This window comes from Diaphorina citri, unplaced genomic scaffold (genome assembly GCF_000475195.1).
Source record: "Diaphorina citri unplaced genomic scaffold, Diaci psyllid genome assembly version 1.1 scaffold83, whole genome shotgun sequence".
NCBI classification, from domain to species: Eukaryota; Metazoa; Arthropoda; class Insecta; order Hemiptera; family Psyllidae; genus Diaphorina; species Diaphorina citri.
In genome coordinates, this window is record NW_007377520.1 from 420078 (window position 1) to 438361 (window position 18284).

The 18284-nt window shown below is 39.5% G+C and overlaps 1 protein-coding gene across 1 annotated transcript in view; it reads right to left on the minus strand.

The window, feature by feature from the left end:
- The window catches only part of LOC103523346 (calcium/calmodulin-dependent protein kinase kinase 1-like), a 48150-nt gene that overhangs the window by 11379 nt on the left and 18487 nt on the right, over positions 1-18284 (minus strand). Inside the window, exons 3-4 of the mRNA XM_026832911.1 lie at positions 15620-15926; positions 4236-4289 (exon numbers count right to left, since the gene is read on the minus strand). Of these exons, the coding sequence (XP_026688712.1) occupies positions 4236-4289; positions 15620-15926 (361 nt within the window). The remainder of the gene's footprint in view (positions 1-4235; positions 4290-15619; positions 15927-18284) is intronic.

The window sequence follows — 18284 nt, forward strand, 5'->3', positions numbered from 1 at the left end:
TCTAGAGAGAGAGGGAGGGAGGAAAGGGCAAAAGGGGAAGAAGAATAGCACGAAAATAATGCGACACAAATAATGGGATGGAGAAGTATTATTATTATTACTGGTATAAGGTCGAAAGGGGATATTTGACTAGGACAGCATTCTCCTGTTATCATTTTGTAAAATGCTCTGCACTCTGCAGTTTTGTGTGTCTGTTTGTCACTCGTAATAAAGCAAAGCAGAGAGGACAGGAAGGGGGGGGGGTTAGAGAAAGCGGAGAAGCGGAGAGGAAAAGGGAGTGGGTAGCAAAGGCAAGAGAGTAAAAGAGGGGAGGAGTTGCGAGGAAAGCGGATTGGACATCAGGAGGGGGTAGAGAAAGCAGGAGCAGGAGGAATAGAGAGCAAAGGGGAGAGAACAAAAGGTGGGAAGAGAGGAAAACGGAGAGGGTTGAAGAGGGGGAGGGGGTAGAAAACAATGTGAAGAGAAAAGGAGAGAGAGAGAGAAAAGGAGAGAGAGAGAGAGACTAATAATAGAAATAACAATGTGAAGAGAAAAGGAGAGAGAGAGAGAAAAGGAGAGAGAGAGAGAGAGTAGGAGGGGAGGGGTGGATGGAAAAGCAGAGAGGATACAGGACGCAGGAGGAAAGGAGGAGGGGGGAGGAAGCAAAAGGAGGAGGGATGAGAGGGGAAAAAGCTGAAATGGAATATGTTTCATAGAGAGGTTTCATACAGAGAGAAAGAGAGAGTGAGAGAGAGAGAGAGAAAAGGAGAGAGAGAGAGAGAAGGAGAGGTAGGGAGAGAGCTTGGCTGTCATATTTGGGAACTTGAAACGCTGTGTTGGGTTTTGACAAAAGACGAGAGGGATGTGACAGGAGTAATAGAAACAGACAGAGCGGAGGAGAAGAAAGAGGAGGAGCAAAGAGGGAAGGAAAGAGAAGAGGAGAGAAAGACAGGACAAAAAGGAAGGAAAGAAGAGGATAAAATAAGGAAGGAGAGAGAAGACGAGAACAGAAATAAAGGAGAGGAGAGGGATGAGAAGAAAAAAGTATAGAGGCAAAAAAAAGAAGCAAAGAGGAAGTAGAACGTAATTGAAAAAAATTAGAATTAGAACGAGGCGAAAAATGTAGAACACGGTAAAAATATAGAACGATAAGGCTTTTCTCACAAAGGATATAAAGCTGACGGTTAATAGGAGAAAAAAGAAAGGAGAAAGTGGAGAGGAAGAGGGAGGAGAGGAAGAAGACAAAAAAAGAAGAAGTAGAGGACGGAAGAAGAAGATGAAGAAGAGGAGAGGCTAAGGAGGAGGAGGAGGAGGAGGAGAAAATGTAGGACGAAGAAGAATAGAATTAACGGCATTCAATGAAGAGGCTATAGAAAATAGAAGCATAAAGAATAGAAAAGAGACAATGAGCGAGACAGAAAGAGAGAGGAAAAAAAGAAGACTGCACAGGAAGGAAGAAAAAAAGAAAAAAAAAAAAAAAAATGGAACGTCCCTAATCTATAAGATATCGAGATGAAAAATAGAACACACCAAGTCAAAAAACATACAGGGTGCCCCAATCCACTGGTGTGGTAGGTATATACATAGTAGGGTTAGGTAAAAATCAGAAAGGTTTCGTCTTCGATCGTACAATCATGCCCATAGAAGTTTGATAGAGGGAACTGTAAAAACCATTGTAAAATCTTTTGATAAATACAATTACTTTACTACCTATTCTATTCTATTCTGTAACAACGGAGGTCTTACCGTCGTGAAAGCGAAGAGAGAAGGACAGGATAGGAGAAAGCCAGCCGTTCCGAGAACGAACTTCATCAGTTTAGGATAAAATCTATCCGGGATAGGAACCGAATCCCTGACCTAGCGCTTACAAGGCAGGCGCGCTACCTTTCAAGCTAACGAAGGCTGGCGGAAACGTTTTTCACTAGTATAGCTACGTAAGAAAAACCGCAACAAATTGGAACCTAGTGAGATGGAAACGGAATGAGAGAGGGGGAGAGAGAGAGAGAACCCGGATTGTTCACAAGCCGGGTTTCATCAGGGCCCCTCTAAAGAACGGACTTTTTTTGCCACAAAAGGAAAATAAACCACGAACTTAGTTCCTGTTCTAGAGGGCACCTAGTAACTATGTATTATGCGGACTCTTCTATGCAAAAGGAAAATTGTTGCCAGGAAGGGCCCATTTTTAGAGCCCCCCTTGTAAGCGGCCCTTAAAGGTGAACAAATGTAATTTAAAATTCTCCTACTATTTCGGTCGAGTTGAAGGTTGTGGTTACTCGAGATCCTTCAGGAAAACGAAGGCAATTAAAAAGAAAGGTAAGAGAAGTCACTATTGAAGACAAATTGACTCAAGAAGAGTTGAAAAATTGACACGAGAAGAGACTCACCCCTGTTGGAACTTTTTTTAAAAGTTGTTTGAGAGAGGAGCACCGGAAGAAGAGGTAAGGAAGAGAGAAAGAAGAGGGAAGGAAGGATACAAAATAACGTAAAAGGGAAATTTTTAATTCTCTTTAGTAGAATAGTAGAGTAGGTAGGTGGTAGGTATGACATTTTAACTTTTTAAACCTACGCTACGTAGGTATACATAACTTTTTATACGGTCATAATTATTCTATCTACGTAGGTAGAACATGGTAAGTCAAATGCCTCAGGTATTAATTTCGCCCCGGTTGTTCCAACTTTGCATTTTTTAATTCCACCCTTTTTTCCTTACTCTACATAGGTACTTCTAATAATCCTTGTTGTGTACCTATTAAGGAAAGTAATGTAATTTTCTATTTTATTCTATACCTACCTATTTTTTTATGCGTTTATGGTTAAACATTACGAGTATGAGATGTCTATAAAAATACACATCCTTCTTCTCCTCCTCTTCTCCTTTTCCTTTTTATTTTACCTTTTTTTTTAATCTACGCTTCGCAGAAAAGTGAATTCCTGTTTTATTAATCATGAAGATGGTACACGTTGTAAATAATCTGAAGGGAACTGTAACTGCCAAGGTCTTATCGTACCGAAAGCGAAGAGAGAAGAAAGACAGGATAGGAGAAAGCCAGGCTTTCCGAGAACGAACTTTACATATCTGTTTAGGATGAAATCCACCCGCAATTGAACCCGCGACCTAGCGCTTACAAGGCAGACGTCCTACCGTCCGAGCTAAGCAAGGCCTTTTAGAATGAATTGTACCCTCAATCATATATTCTAGGTCTTACCCTATCAAAAAAAAAAAGAGACCTCGTTTAGACTGCTGGGGGTAAAAGGAAATTCTCGTCCTAATTTTTCAGGCACGATGAACAAGGTATATCCTATTCTACTTTACTTACTTTCTACATTCTATTTTACTAGAAAAAAATAGGTATCCTTAAACACATCTCTATGCAAGAAGTTGTCGGGATAGCATTATGGAAGTACTTGTGAAGCTTGCTGGTCCATTTTTTCTTTCAGTGCACCCTGTATGATTCTAGCTGCAGTTAGCAGATAGTTACCATAGAGTAAATACACCCCGGGGAGTACTTAGTTCCTCATATGCTTAATGTACAGGGTGAAACCAGCAGCGTCGAAAGCACATCGAATCTATTCGACAGGGTCTGTGCAAAACACGTATAGAATCTATTTGCATCTATTTTCACGTCCGACCAAGAATATGAAATGAAATTTGCTTAGAAATGCAATTTGATGTACGAAATGTGATCAAAAACTTCCCCAAACTGGACACGCTCATCCTGATCAAGACAATGCTCAAGAACCACTCGTTCCAAGTAAAGAGGGTACCTACTGTAACTGCTATAAAGGTCTTAACGTCCCGATATAGAAGAGAGAAGGAAAACAGGATAGGAGAAAACCGGCCGTTCCGAAGATCACCATTATCCGTTCAGGATAAAATCCGCCCCGGGCGGGAATCGAAGTCCCGGCCTAGCGCTTACATGGATGTCTTGGAAGTAGTAATAAGCAGATATTTCTAACCACTGCAAACGTTATACCTATTTCAGAGAAAAAAGTTGGCCCGTCGACAATGTTTGGACACACCTTTAAAATTACATAATTATCCTAATCTTAATTCGGTTTCAAAACTTACATAATGTCGATCGTCCTCTTCATTGTAAGCCAGTTTGACTACACCGTAGGAACCCTGAAATCAGAAAAAAATAAAATCCGCCCCGGGCGGGAATCGAACCCGCGGCCTAGCGCTTACAAGGCAGACGCACTACCAACTAAGCTAAGTAGGCTGGCTATCCTAATCTTAATTCGGTTTGAAAACTTACATAATGTCGATCGTCCTCTTCATTGTAAGCCAGTTTGACCACACCGTACGAACCCTGAAATCAGAAAAAGATTTAATTTAATAGCATCAATCATCTTCTTGGGGTCAAAACCTTTTCAAAACGTTTACTCTAGTAATGCGGCCCGCCACTGGTCGCTACTCGATTAAAGTGCCTTTGTTGAGTCAGTTATGCTCATAAGCCTGAGACGCTGAGAGCGCTCATTATAGGTTTGTAGGTACATTAGGTACAAGAAGAAGAAAAAGAAGAAGAAGAAAAAAAAATAATAATAAAAAATCGAAGTGAAGTCGACGATTTTTCGTTTCAATCAGATTTAGGTAAAAATCAGAAAGGTATCGTCTTCGATTGTACAATCGTGCCCATAGAAGTTTGATAAAGGGAACTGAAAAACCATTGTAAAATCTTTTGATAAATATAATTACTTTACTACCTATTCTATTCTATTTTGTAACAACGGAGGTCTTATCGTCCCGGAAGCGAAGAGAGAAGGACAGGATAGGAGAAAGCTGGCCGTTCCGAGAACGAACTTCATCAGTTTAGGATAAAATCCATCCCGGATGGGAATCGAATCCCTGACCTGGCGCTTACAAGGCAGGGGCGCTACCTTTCAAGCTAACGAAGGCTGGCGGAAACGTTTTTCACTAGTATATAGCTACGTAAGAAAAACCGCAACAAATTGGAACCTAGTGAGATAGAAACGGAATGAGAGAGGGGAGAGAGAGAGAGAACCCGGATTGTTCACAAGCCGGGTTTCATCAGGGCCCCTCTAAGGAACGGACTTTTTTTTGCCACAAAAGGAAAATAAAACACCTATTATGCGGACTCTTCTATGTAAAAGGAAAATTGTTGCCAGGAAGGGCCCATTTTTAGAGCCCCGGAGCCCCCCCTGTAAGCGGCCCTTAAAGGTGAACAAATGTAATTAAAAATTCTCCTTCTATTTCGGTCGAGTTGAAGGTTGTGGTTACTCGAGATCCTTCAGGAAAACGAAGGCAATTAAAAAGAAAGGTAAGAGAAGTCACTATTGAAGACAAATTGACTCAAGAAGAGTTGAAAAATTGACACGAGAAGGGACTCATCCCTGTTAGAACTTTTTTTCTCTTTCAAAGTGGTTTGAGAGATGGAAGCAGCAGAGGGAACTGTAACTGCCAAGGTCTTATCGTACCGAAAGCGAAGAGAGAAGAAAGACAGGATAGGAGAAAGCCAGGCTTTCCGAGAACGAACTTTACATATCTGTTTAGGATGAAATCCACCCGCAATTGAACCCGCGACCTAGCGCTTACAAGGCAGACGTCCTACCGTCCGAGCTAAGCAAGGCCTTTTAGAATGAATTGTACCCTCAATCATATATTCTAGGTCTTACCCTATCAAAAAAAAAAAGAGACCTCGTTTAGACTGCTGGGGGTAAAAGGAAATTCTCGTCCTAATTTTTCAGGCACGATGAACAAGGTATATCCTATTCTACTTTACTTACTTTCTACATTCTATTTTACTAGAAAAAAATAGGTATCCTTAAACACTCCCCGTGTGATAAGGAATCATATAAAGTATGAAAAAAATTGATTTTTTTTTTTTTTTTGAAAATTTTTCTAAGTCCCAAGTTTGAAGCAACATTGACTTTGGTTGATAAGCATAAAGAATAGAAAAGAGACAATGAGCGAGACAGAAAGAGAGAGGAAAAAAAGAAGACTGCACAGGAAGGAAGAAAAAAAGGGGGGAGAGAACGGAAGAAGAGGTAAGGAAGAGAGAAAGAAGAGGGAAGGAAGGATACAAAATAACGTAAAAGGGAAATTTTTAATTCTCTTTAGTAGAGTAGGTGGTAGGTATGACATTTTAACTTTTTAAACCTACGCTACGTAGGTAAGTATACATAACTTTTCATACGGTCGTAATTATTCTATCTACGTAGGTAGAACATGGTAAGTCAAATGCTTCAGGTATTAATTTCGCCCCGGTTGTTCCAACTTTGCATTTTTTAGTTCCACCCTTTTTTCCTTACTCTACATACTTCTAATAATCCTTGTTGTGTATTAAGGAAAGTAATGTAATTTTCTATTTTATGCTATATATTTTTTTATGCGTTAATGCTTAAACATTACGAGTATAGGTATGTCTATAAAAATAGATAAGTAGGTACCTAATCAGATAGCCCACTCCAAGCGGTTTAACTTGGATCTACATAAAGTTGAAATCAAATCAAAGATTGGCCCAGGACACAAGTCTTTATGTTATAATTTGTATGAACGCCGTGTAACTATTTGATTATGCAATACGCAACAGATGTTACATACGTTAGTGGAGATGTCGCCTTTCCTTTCTATTCCCCAGAAAGGAAAATAAGGCATCTCCCCTAAAATAATCTTTTCAATTTTATTATTATCTTGAGGCTTTTATCAGATAGTTTTCCGGGGTGATAATTGAAAAGTTATGATAAATGGAAAATACTAGTGAAGGGAGAGCAAAATAGGTACTATTAAAGAAATTGGCGAAGCTGTGATGCCCACAAAAATTGTGAAAAAACTGTCTGCTTCTTTCCAAATAATAAAATTAATGATTTTGGTATTTTTTTCCGATTTTTTCTCCGATTTTCCTTTTTCTTCTCTTTCCTGTACTTATTATTTCCCTTATTACCTAGATGTCTTTCATGTCCTTTTCTCCTCCTCCTCCTTCTTCTTCATATCCTCCTTCGTCTTCATCTCCTCCTTCTTCTTCTTCTTTTCCTCCTCCTCCTTTTTCTTCATCATCTCCTCCTCCTCCTTCTTCTTCATCTCCTTCTTCTTCTTCTTCTTCTCCTTCTCCTTTTTCTTCTTCTTTTCCTCCTCCTTCTCCTTTTTCTTCTTCTTTTCCTCCTCCTTCGTCTTCTTCTTCTTCTCCTTTTTCTTCTTCTCCTCTTCCTCCTCCTAACCATAGTCTACTTATTTTTCTCTTTTCTTTCTTATTTCCTGTATTTCACCCTTCATTCATTTTAATGGGATTCGAAAACGTTCTTCATAAATGCTGAGTAGGTATAAGTTCTTCTCTCTTTGCATCGAAGTTATGTGTATCTGAAATATTTATTTCATTTGATCTGATGCGGACAGGGCTGGATGTAAGCTACATCGGAGCTGCGTTTCTGAAAGCAATTTTACTATGTATTTTGCTTTTTCATGCAATGTTTTTGAAGGTATTTCGTATGTCTTCTGTTTTATTTCTAAATGCGAGAGGGAAAAATTATGGAAATAAATCTGTCATCAAATTTTTCACCACGCTCAACGTTAGAATAGAATATAGGTACCCTGCTTATACTGGTAGAATGAGACTGAAAAGTCCCTTTACTTCCGCAGTCTAAACAAGGTCTTATGTACTTGCCACATAATAGGTGTAAATTTCATGAAAAAAAAAACCTTGCTTAAATTAAAAAAAAAAGGAAACATTAGTGATCCATAAGGAACTGGTACTAGGTTTCACCGCTGGCGCTGGCCAGGAGTTATCCAGGATAATTCAGACAGCTGACTATGGAACAAAATGCTTTCCTAAAATTTATACTCATTTTGTACCAAATACACAAGACCTTGTTTAGACGGCGGGAATAAAGGGACTTTTCAGTCTCATTCTGGCAGTATAAACAGGGTATAATCTATTCTCTTCCTCGAAGCTACATCGGAGCTGCGTTTCTGAAAGCAATTTTACTATGTATTTTGCTTTTTCATGCAATGTTTTTGAAGGTATTTCGTATGTCTCCTGTTTTATTTCTAAATGCGAGAGGGAAAAATTATGGAAATAAATCTGTCAACAAATTTTTCACCACGCTTTCATCTATTCTCTTCCTTACTTTCCTTAGGATAAGGAAAAAAAGGGTAGGCTTGAAAAGTGGAAAATAAAGTGGAAGGAAAACTCAAGTGAAAATTGACGGCAATAGAAGTAAAAACTCAGAAGAAAAATTATGGAAATAAATCTGTCAACAAATTTTTCACCACGCTTTCATCTATTCTCTTCCTTACTTTCCTTAGGATAAGGAAAAAAGGGTAGGCTTGAAAAGTGAAAAATAAAGTAAGAGGAAAACTCAAGTGAAAATTGACGGTAATAGAAGTAAAAACTCAGAGGGGAAACACAGGTTTTCCATTTGGACGGAAATGGACCTTTGAGTTTACGGGTCAAAAAATACTTTTTCTCTTTTATTGTAGAACACCCTTCCCTCACGATTTAATATTGTAGACATCATCAAAGAGGAGAAGAGAAGGGAAGGGAATAGAATAGATTGGATTATACTTATTGTTACAGTCGCGTCCTTGGACCATACCGGGATAGCATACCAAATTTCATCGCTCTAGGACAAACCGTTCTTGAGACATTTTGTATACCACCTTTTCCCAGTTGAACCCACACTCTCCTGATTACTAGACGAAATATGACAAAAAAAGCAAGGAATCCCTATACTCTCCATTCTATTAAAGAGGAATCATCCCCTTTAATGCAAAGCTTATGAAAAACACTCGAAACACACAGAGACTTGGTCAGTGACGTGTCGTGAGAGTAAGTTTTTCAAATGTGATTTCTTTTTTTTTTCAAGAGTTTTTGATAGAGTTCCCAGTAACTTAACAACGGAGGTCTTAAGCTGTTTCCATACATAGTCGACGACCATCGATCGATGTCGAGCGACGTCAATGCGATAACATCGTCGTCTTAGAATGCAGGTTGAATCACTCACTATTTTCAGTAAGTTAAAAAGTGAAGAAAAAATAACAATAATAATAATTGAAAAAAAAAATAAAATAAAAAAAAACAACCTTAGAGAGGAAGGGTAGGGGTAATTCTTCCATAAAGCCCACACGAATGCAAATTATTGGAGCCCACCCCACAGTAAAAGGAACAAAACAAGAGCCCCCTAAATACGGCCGTGAGGATACGCCACTGAAATTGGCTGAGAAAATATTAAAGCTTACGTTGTTGTTTTTCATTTTTCTAAACAGCAAGCTTTTTTTTCAAAGCGAATAGGGTAAGTGTACCATCTAAAAAACGTACCATTTATTGGGCCACCTGTGGGTCTACGCCACATAAGTCTGAACTGGACGAACTTTTTCAAGATCCAATTTCATCAAAAGAAAGGGCTTAAAGAATGCTATCGAACCAGTGGTAATTCCAAAATTGTAGTCATAAAAACAAAAATTAGAAAAATAAATGTTGGCAGGTGGGCCAATAAATGGTACGTTTTTTAGGTGGGCGAATAAATGGTACACTTACCCTACTTCTATCCGCGTAGGTATTGTAATATCTTCCGTGTACCTTCATAAATAAATTCTTCCTTTCCTCCTTAAATGAAATGAATAAAGTATGCATAATTATGTTCCTTCCTTCCTCTTTCTTGTTCTGCTTTCCCTTCTTCTTCGTCTTCTTCTTCTCCTCCTGCATCGAACTCTCTGTTCGCTTGTTCCTTGCTCCACTTTCTTTCTGCTATCTTTTACCTTCCTTCTCTTATTCTACTTTCTCGTTCTTTCTTCTCCACTTCCATCGAAATTTCTCTCCTTCTTCTCCTCCCCCTCTTCCTCATATCTCTTATAAAGGGTGTCCCAATAAGAACGCAAGATTTGAAAGGGTCATAACTTTGTTATGCGTTGTTTTATCTTGCCCAAATCTTTGAGAGATAGATTTTAAACATATCAAAATCAGTCACCATGGAGTCTAAAACGCGTTAGCATAATGAAATCGACACATTATCACTTTTGCGCCAGCATTTTCCTAGTCGTAATTGTGTCTTTTCCGTTTTTCTGACGAGAAATGGCCTCCATGATCATGTAATTTAACCTCCCTAGACTATTTTTTTGTGAGGGTATCTAAAGTCACAGGCAAAAATTAGAAAAATAAATGTTGGCAGGTGGGCCAATAAATGGTACGTTTTTTAGGTGGGCGAATAAATGGTACACTTACCCTACTTCTATCCGCGTAGGTATTGTAATATCTTCCGTGTACCTTCATAAATAAATTCTTCCTTTCCTCCTTAAATGAAATGAATAAAGTAGGTATGCATAATTATGTTCCTTCCTATCTTCCGTGTACCTTCATAAATAAATTCTTCCTTTCCTCCTTAAATGAAATGAATAAAGTATGCATAATTATGTTCCTTCCTTCCTTCCTCTTTCTTTTTCTGCTTTCCCTTCTTCTTCTCCTCCTGCATCGAACTCTCTGTTCGCTTGCTCCTCTTTCTTTCTGCTATCTTTTACCTTCCTTCTCTTCCTTCCCTTATTCTACTTTCTCGTTCTTTCTTCCCCACTTCCATCGAAATTTCTCTCCTTCTTCTCCTCCCCCTCTTTCTCATATCTCTTATAAAGGGTGTCCCAATAAGAACGCAAGATTTGAAAGGGTCATAACTTTGTTATGCGTTGTTTTATCTTGCCCAATCTTTGAGAGATAGATTTTAAACATATCAAAATTAGTCACCATGGAGTCTAAAACTGTTTAACAACGCGTTAGGATAATGAAATCGACACATTATCACTTTCGCGCTAGCATTTTCCCCAGTCGTAGGTAATCGTGTCTTTTCCGTTTTTCTGACGAGAAATGGCCTCGATGATCATGTAATTTAACCTCCCTAGACTATTTTTTGTGAGGGTATCTAAAGTCACAGGTTTACACCAATAAACCCACAAGATTTGAAGCATTGAAAGGTGAAATTGAAAGTTGCATCAATGAGATACAGCCTGATTTCCTCGAATATTTATAATGTTTACCCATTTGCAACTGCTCCATTTCTTCTTTTCCTCCCCTCTTTACTCTCCTTCATCTATTTTCTCTTCCCTTCTCCAGTTCTCCTTCTCTTCCTCTTTACTCACCCTCTTTTATCTTCTCGTCCTCTCTTCGCCTCCATTCCAAACTTCCTACGCGAGGTCTCGTATGGCACGCGTTCTCCTTCGCGAGGGAGGTTTCTTGTTTGTCTTTGCATAGCGTTACAAAGAGTCCAACTTTGTACAGGGTGGCTGATAAGGACTGGGGTGCAGAGTATAGATACAGCCTGATTTCCTCGAATATTTATAATGTTTACCCATTTGCAACTGCTCCATTTCTTCTTTTCCTCCCCTCTTTACTCTCCTTATTCTGTTTTCTCTTCCCTTCTCCAGTTCTCCTTGTCTTCCTCTTTACTCACCCTCTTTTATCTTGTCGTCCTCTCTTCACCTCCATTCCAAACTTCCTACGCGAGGTCTCGTATGGCACGCGTTCTCCTTCGCGAGGGAGGTTTCTTGTTTGTCTTGTCTTTGCATAGCGTTACAAAACGTCCAACTTTATACAGGGTGGCTGATAAGGACTGGGGTGCAGAGTATAGGGGACTGGGGTGCAGAGTATAGGGGACTGGGAACAGGGTACAGAGTATAGGGGGATTGGGAACAGACTAATAGTGCACTAGTGGTTCACTGAACTTTACATATACATCTCAGAAAGAGGGGCGGTTACTACCTGACTAAAAATAAATAGGCCCTATTAAGACTACATTTTTTGGACCAAAATATCTACCTCCATAAAAAAAATAAAAATAAAATAAAATAGAGCCAACAATGCAATCATGGTTAGATATCTGGATGGGTGACCATCTGACCATCTGGACAATCGCGAGCTATTCCCGGCCTTATTCAGGCTGGGTGACGTTGGATTAGGTAGGTGGGTAGCCTTGCACCGAATGGAGGGTGAAACCCTTCATTTTTGAACAATGGTAGTTTTTCTTCTTCCTAGATAGGTGCATGGCTCAAATTTTGTCATTTAACGTTGGCCTGCAACCCACAGGTTGAATACCCCTGTGTATACCACCATATTTTTAACATTATTTCTGACTGGCTTTTCCTCCTTCTCACTCCCTCTATAGTTTCTAACCATCTCTCTCTCTCTCTCTCTCTCACACACACACACACACACATATGTACGTTCTCACTTCAATCTATTTCATTCATCCTCTATCCTCCTTTTTATCTATCTCTCTCTCTCATCCTCTCATAGTATTCAGCAAGCAAATGAAATTTTCACGTTTCATCCCTCCCCCTCCCTATCACTATTTTGTACTTTCCTCTTCTGTTTCTCTGTCTCCTTATTTTTCTTCTTCTCCTCCTTCTTGTTTTCTTCGCTTCCTCCTCCTCCTCCTCCTCCTCCTTTTTTGTTCCCTTACTCTTCCTTCTTCTTCTACTTTTCCTCCTATTCCTCCTCCTGCTCTTTTTTTTCCTTTTGCATCTTTCTTCTTCTCCTCCTCTACATCCTCCTCCTTCTTCTTCTTCTTCTTCTCCTCCACATCCTCCTCCTTCTTCTTTGTCTTCTCCTCCTTCTTCTTCTTCTACTTTTCCTCCTATTCCTCCTCCTGCTCTTTTTTTTCCTTTTGCATCTTTCTTCTTCTCCTCCACATCCTTTCTTTTTTTTTTTTTTTTTTTTTTTTTTTTTTTTTTTTCAAGGGGTTTCATAGAGAGAACTATACTATAACAATGGAGGTCTTGATATAATTCCCTCTAAAAAAAAGATAGAGAAACGGTATTAAAGTTCTGAAATCGAAGAGGGAAGGACAGAATAGGAGGTAGCCAGCCGTTCCGAGAACGAACCTTATCTCTTCATGATAGAGGCAAACACAAGACACTTTGTCCGTGTGGACGTGAGAAATTTCTGTAGAGAGAGAGAGAGAGAGAGAGAGAGAAGAGAATAAAGGGATAAAGAAATAATAGGTTGAGAAATTTAATGCACTGGTAGACAGAAAATAAAGAAAGAGAGAGGGGAGGAGAAAGAGAAAGAGAGAAAGAGAGAGAGAGAGAGAGGGAGAGAGAGAGAGAGCAAGAGAGAGGGAGAGAGAGAGAGCAAGAGAGAGGCAGAAAGAGATTTTAAGCGTATCGTAGTCACAAATCATTTTAATCGATTGCCATTTGTCTAGAAATACACGTTCTACTCCCTACGAACTTCATTTTCTATCTCCCTCCCCTTCTGCCTTTCTCTCTCTCTCTCTCATTCTTTCACCCTACCTTTCCCCTCTCTCCCCTTTTTTATCCCTCTCCTTCCCCTTATTTCCCTTTTCTCCTTCCCTCAGGCCCCTTCTCTCTCTCTCCCTCAATTTCTCTCTTTCTTCTCTTTCCCTCTCATTCTGCCTTCCTTTGTTTATTTTTATTATTTAGTCTCTTTCTTTTTTCCCCCTCCTCCTTCTCTCTTTCTCTTCTTCCTCCCTCCCCTTCTCTCTCTTCCTTTATCTCTCTCCCTCTTCTATACCTTTTTTTTCTCTCTCTCCCTATTTTTTCTTCTGAGATATCGAAAAAGTTATGGGAGTAGATCTTCCAAAAGCCACACCTAAAACCTTTAAACCTCACACATGTCCTTTTTTATCAACAAGAGCAAGAGAGAGGCAGAAAGAGATTTTAAGCGTATCGTAGTCACAAATCATTTTAATCGATTGCCATTTGTCTAGAAATACACGTTATACTCCCTACGAACTTCATTTTCTATCTCCCTCCCCTTCTCCCTCTCTCTCTCTCTCTCTCATTCTTTCACCCTACCTTTCCCCTCTCTCCCCTTTTTTATCCCTCCCCTTCCCCCTTATTTCACTTTTCTCCTTCTCTCAGGCCCCTTCTCTCTCTCTCTCCCTCAATTTCTCTCTTTCTTCTCTCTCCCTCCCATTCTGCCTGCATTTAGGTATTTATTATTATTTATTCTTTCTTTTTTCCCCCTCCTCCTTCTCTCTTTCTCTTCTTCCTCCCTCCCCTTCTCTCTCCCTTTCTCTTTCTCTCTCTTCCTTTATCTCTCTCCCTCTTCTAGGTATATCTTTTTTTGCTCTCTCCCCCCATTTTTTCTTCTGAGATATCGAAAAAGTTATGGGAGTAGATCTTCCTAAAGCCATACCTAAAACGTTCAAACCTCACACACGTCCTTTTTTTTATCAACATCGGAACAACCAACGCCACGTTTAGCGGTATTCTGGCCTCATTTTGGGGAGTTGGCCCCGTTGTCGTAGTCGTTCCATAACTTGTTGTAAACAAATATTGTGATCGGATATGTTTGTTCCCCACACAAGGATATCATCCATATGAACCATAATTTTTTGGAGAAAAAAAAAAAAAAAAAAAAAAAAAAAAAAAAAAAGAGCCATCAATGCAATATTAAACTTCCCTATGGCCAGCCAAGATAGCACGGAAGGTAGAGCGAGTTTGTAATGTAAGCGCTAGATAGAGGGTTCGATTCCTGTATTTCAGCTGCTCGTCTCTCTCTCTCTCATCTCTATTTAGGTTTCACTCTCTTTCGACCCCTTTTCTCTCTCCCCTTCTCTTTATCTCTCTCTCTCACTCTCTCATCTCTGTAACATTCACTCTAAAAGTGTGTAAAAGTGCTTTTTCTCTGAAAGGGGTAGGTACCTTAACTACTCTCTCAATATTCCTCATCTCCCTCTCTCTCGCTTTCACTACTTTTCTCTGAAAGGGGTAGGTACCTTAACTACTCTCTCAATATTCCTCATCTCCCTCTCTCTCGCTTTCACTACTCCTATCCTATCTCTCATCTCTGTAACATTCACTCTAAAAGTGTGTAAAAGTGCTTTTTCTCTGGAAGGGGTAGGTACCTTAACTATACTCTCTCAATATTCCTCATCTCCCTCTCTCTCGCTTTCACTACTCCTATCCTATCCTATCCTCTCTCTCTCTCTCTCTCTTTCTAGCTTTTCCTCTGGAAAGTGTGTGAGAGAGAAATAACAGTCTGCACTCTCCAATATTCCAATGTTGAAAAGGACATGTCAAGTACAGGCAGCTCTATTATCAGCGGGACAAGCAGGAAATAATAGGAAGCAGAAAAGCTTGTGACACGAACCAGAAAACTCGAAACTCGAGAGAGGAGAAAAAATAATTGCGATTGTTAAAACCGAGTTTTTGTTTTATTATTACTACCTATTTTTATTACTATTATTATTTTTATTATTACTATCATCATCATTATTATTTATTATTATGACACTGAGGCATCGTGAAGCATAGAGCAATGAAGCATATGCTACAAGGCAACATGTAGGGCTGATTGAGAGTTGACGAAAAAGGCCGACCCCGTCTGTACATGGGAAAAGACAGAGAAAAAGGAATAATGCCTGACAATTCTTACCTAATATAGTATTTGGAAAACTGACAAGAAAAAAGAAGATTTTACCTGTCTCGGTGGTCAAGACCTCGCTCGCCTGGTAAACAGGAGAGCGTGAGTTCAATCCCAGCCTAGGTATGGAATTTTATCCTCAATATAATTTGAATATTTGACCACAATAATAGTAGCTTACCTACTGCTGGAGTAAAGGGACTTTTCAGTCCTATGCAAGCAGTATAAATAAGTACTATTATTATTATTTGTGGCCCCCGGCCTAAGAAAAAGGAAAAAATAAACAAACAAACAAATCATCAGAAAAATCTTACCTGTCCAATGGACTGCATCACGGTGTACTGGTTCAGCTGAATATAACTCCCGGATCGGTCTACACTCACTCGGCGGCTCTCCTTCAAGGGCGGCCTTCGCCTCACGGATCGCGGCGAACAGTAAGGGGAAAACGGAACGTTGGGAAAGATGGGCCGCTCGTTGGGCGACGGAGTGTTCAACTTTTTGTCGTCAGAGGGCGCCGGTTCCGAAGAGGGGGACGAAGCGAGCCGAGTACAGCCGGAAACGTCCGAACGAGATGCCGAGGAGCATACACTGGCGCCGCTGGCGTCATCTTGTGTTGATTGTCTGAAACAGACGAATAGACAGGGTTGTAAAGTCGAAGGTACCCCCTTTTCCGTGCCAATTTTAGGGGCTTATAGTTATCTTGTTGTTCGAAAAAAATCGTGTCGTGTGTAGTGGGAACAGCGGTTCCGAAGAGGGGGACGAAGCGAGCCGAGTACAGCCGGAAACGTCCGAACGAGATGCCGAGGAGCATACACTGGCGCCGCTGGCGGCATCTTGTGTTGATTGTCTGAAACAGACGAATAGACAGGGTTGTAAAGTCGAAGGTACCCACTTTTCCGTGCCATTTTTAGGGACTTATAGTTATCTTGTCGTTCGAAAAAAATCGAGTCGTGTGTAGTGGGAACAGTATTTAACCGTCTCATTTAAATTAAATTGCCTACAGGACATTCGAAAATAAAATAAAAAAAAATCTGATGAGACTCCCAATTGGGAAAAGGCCTTATTTAGGTTTGTTTTCCTTAAATATTTAGGACAAACAAACAGACAAACTAAGAGACACAAAATAAATCACCAAAGTCCATATTTCCCTGTATGTTAACAAATGGGACCTACTTTTTTCGCACCCAGTACTCGTCGCATTTACATCCTGAATGATGGTGAATAATAGATAGGGTTCGTGAACGTACCTTTCCATTTGCCGCTCTAGGGAAAATAGTAGAAAAATCGAACATGAATATGTATGTACGTACAACTACCATAACTTATTCCTTCTCTTTTCCCTCTGTCATAGATTTACTCTTTTTCGGTTTTACCACGGAGGGGAAACGAGCTTCAGAAGAGGGGAATTTCCCCTCTTCTGAAGCTCATTTCCCCTATTTTGGCGTGATAGCGCCCGTAGTAAACCATAGGAAATCCGAAATGGCGCGTCATCGGAATCGGTTTCGTTTCTGAAAGGAAAATACAACAAAAGTTTGTTCTCGGAACAGCCGACTTTCTCCTATGCTGTCCTTCTTGTTTCTTCGATTTTGGGACGATAGGAACTCCGTAGTTACAGTTTTATCTAGTTTGAAAACAACCAAACCTGCCTCGGTGGCCTAGTGGTCAAGAGGCTTGTAAACAGGAGGGCGTGGGTTCAATCCCAGCCGAGGCATGGAATTTTATCCCTGTTTATTTTAAAATTTGTGGTCAAGAGTCCATTCCAATCAAGAGTCCATTATTGATTGATTTTTAATATTGTTTTTTTTTTTTATTTTTATTTAATATCTATTGTGAACTTCACACGACTGTCTATTACCCAACTTACCGTTCTAGATCCTCGGGGCACAGATGGTGAGTGATAACAACTCTGGTTGTTATCAGGCCTCGGTTGACGGACGAAATGTTGATTGGTTTATTCCCACATTTCAGGAATTATACGTCTGGTTTCACCCTGAACGATTGAGATGATCCCAAGGTGAAATAGTGCGTTGGGAAATTGAGTTGGAAAATTTACTCTAATTTAGAATAGGTAATTAAACCAGTTAATATCTTTTCTTTTAATTCTTGTGATTATTATTAATATTAATCGTATTTTACTTTAAAACCTATTTTTATTAAATCAAATCGGGAAAAGCAAATGCTTAATATTATAATACCATACATCCTGTGAAGATGTCAAAGTAATTTTCTCAAGTTTCATGTTTATTAAAAACGTATTTAAATTAAATTGGACTCAATTTTATTTTATTTTTTATAACCATGTTAATTTCTACGTATAATCAGTATTAAATGCTAAAAACTACATATTGCAGTCCGAAAATCGGAAGGAGAAGATGGTACTTGGACGTCCAAACTCAAGAGCGTATTTATATTATTATTATTGCTATGTTATTATTATTATCATTATTAAAAAAAAAAACCTTGGCCGTTAAAACCATCAAGAGTAAGGTGTGTTGTAATCTGTCTTCCAAAGATCAATGCTTATTTATCAACGTCAGAAAGGAATTAAAAGTGTTTCAGAGAAGGAGGAGGAGGAGCAGAAGAAGAAGAAGGAAAGAAAGGAGAAGGAGAAGAAGAAAAGGAAGAACAAGGAGAGGAGGAAGAAGAAGAAAAAGAAGAATAAGGAAAGAGATGAGAAGGAGAAGGAGAAGAAAAGGAAGAAGAAAGAGAGGAGGAAAAATGCGAAGAAGGAGAGGAGGAAGAAGAAGAAGAAGAAGAAGAAGAAGAAGAAGAAGAAGAAGAAGAAGAAGAAGAAGAAGAATAAGGAAAGAGATGAGAAGGAGAAGCAGAAAAAAAAGTACAACATGGTTGGTCGACGGTTTTTGGACAAGATGGATAATTATTGAAAGGGGATTTTAGTGAGGTAAAAATGGGGGGGGGGGGAAGGGGGGTTTAAAGGACAAAAAGGATATTTGGGGGGGGTTTAAAGGGGGGAAGGAA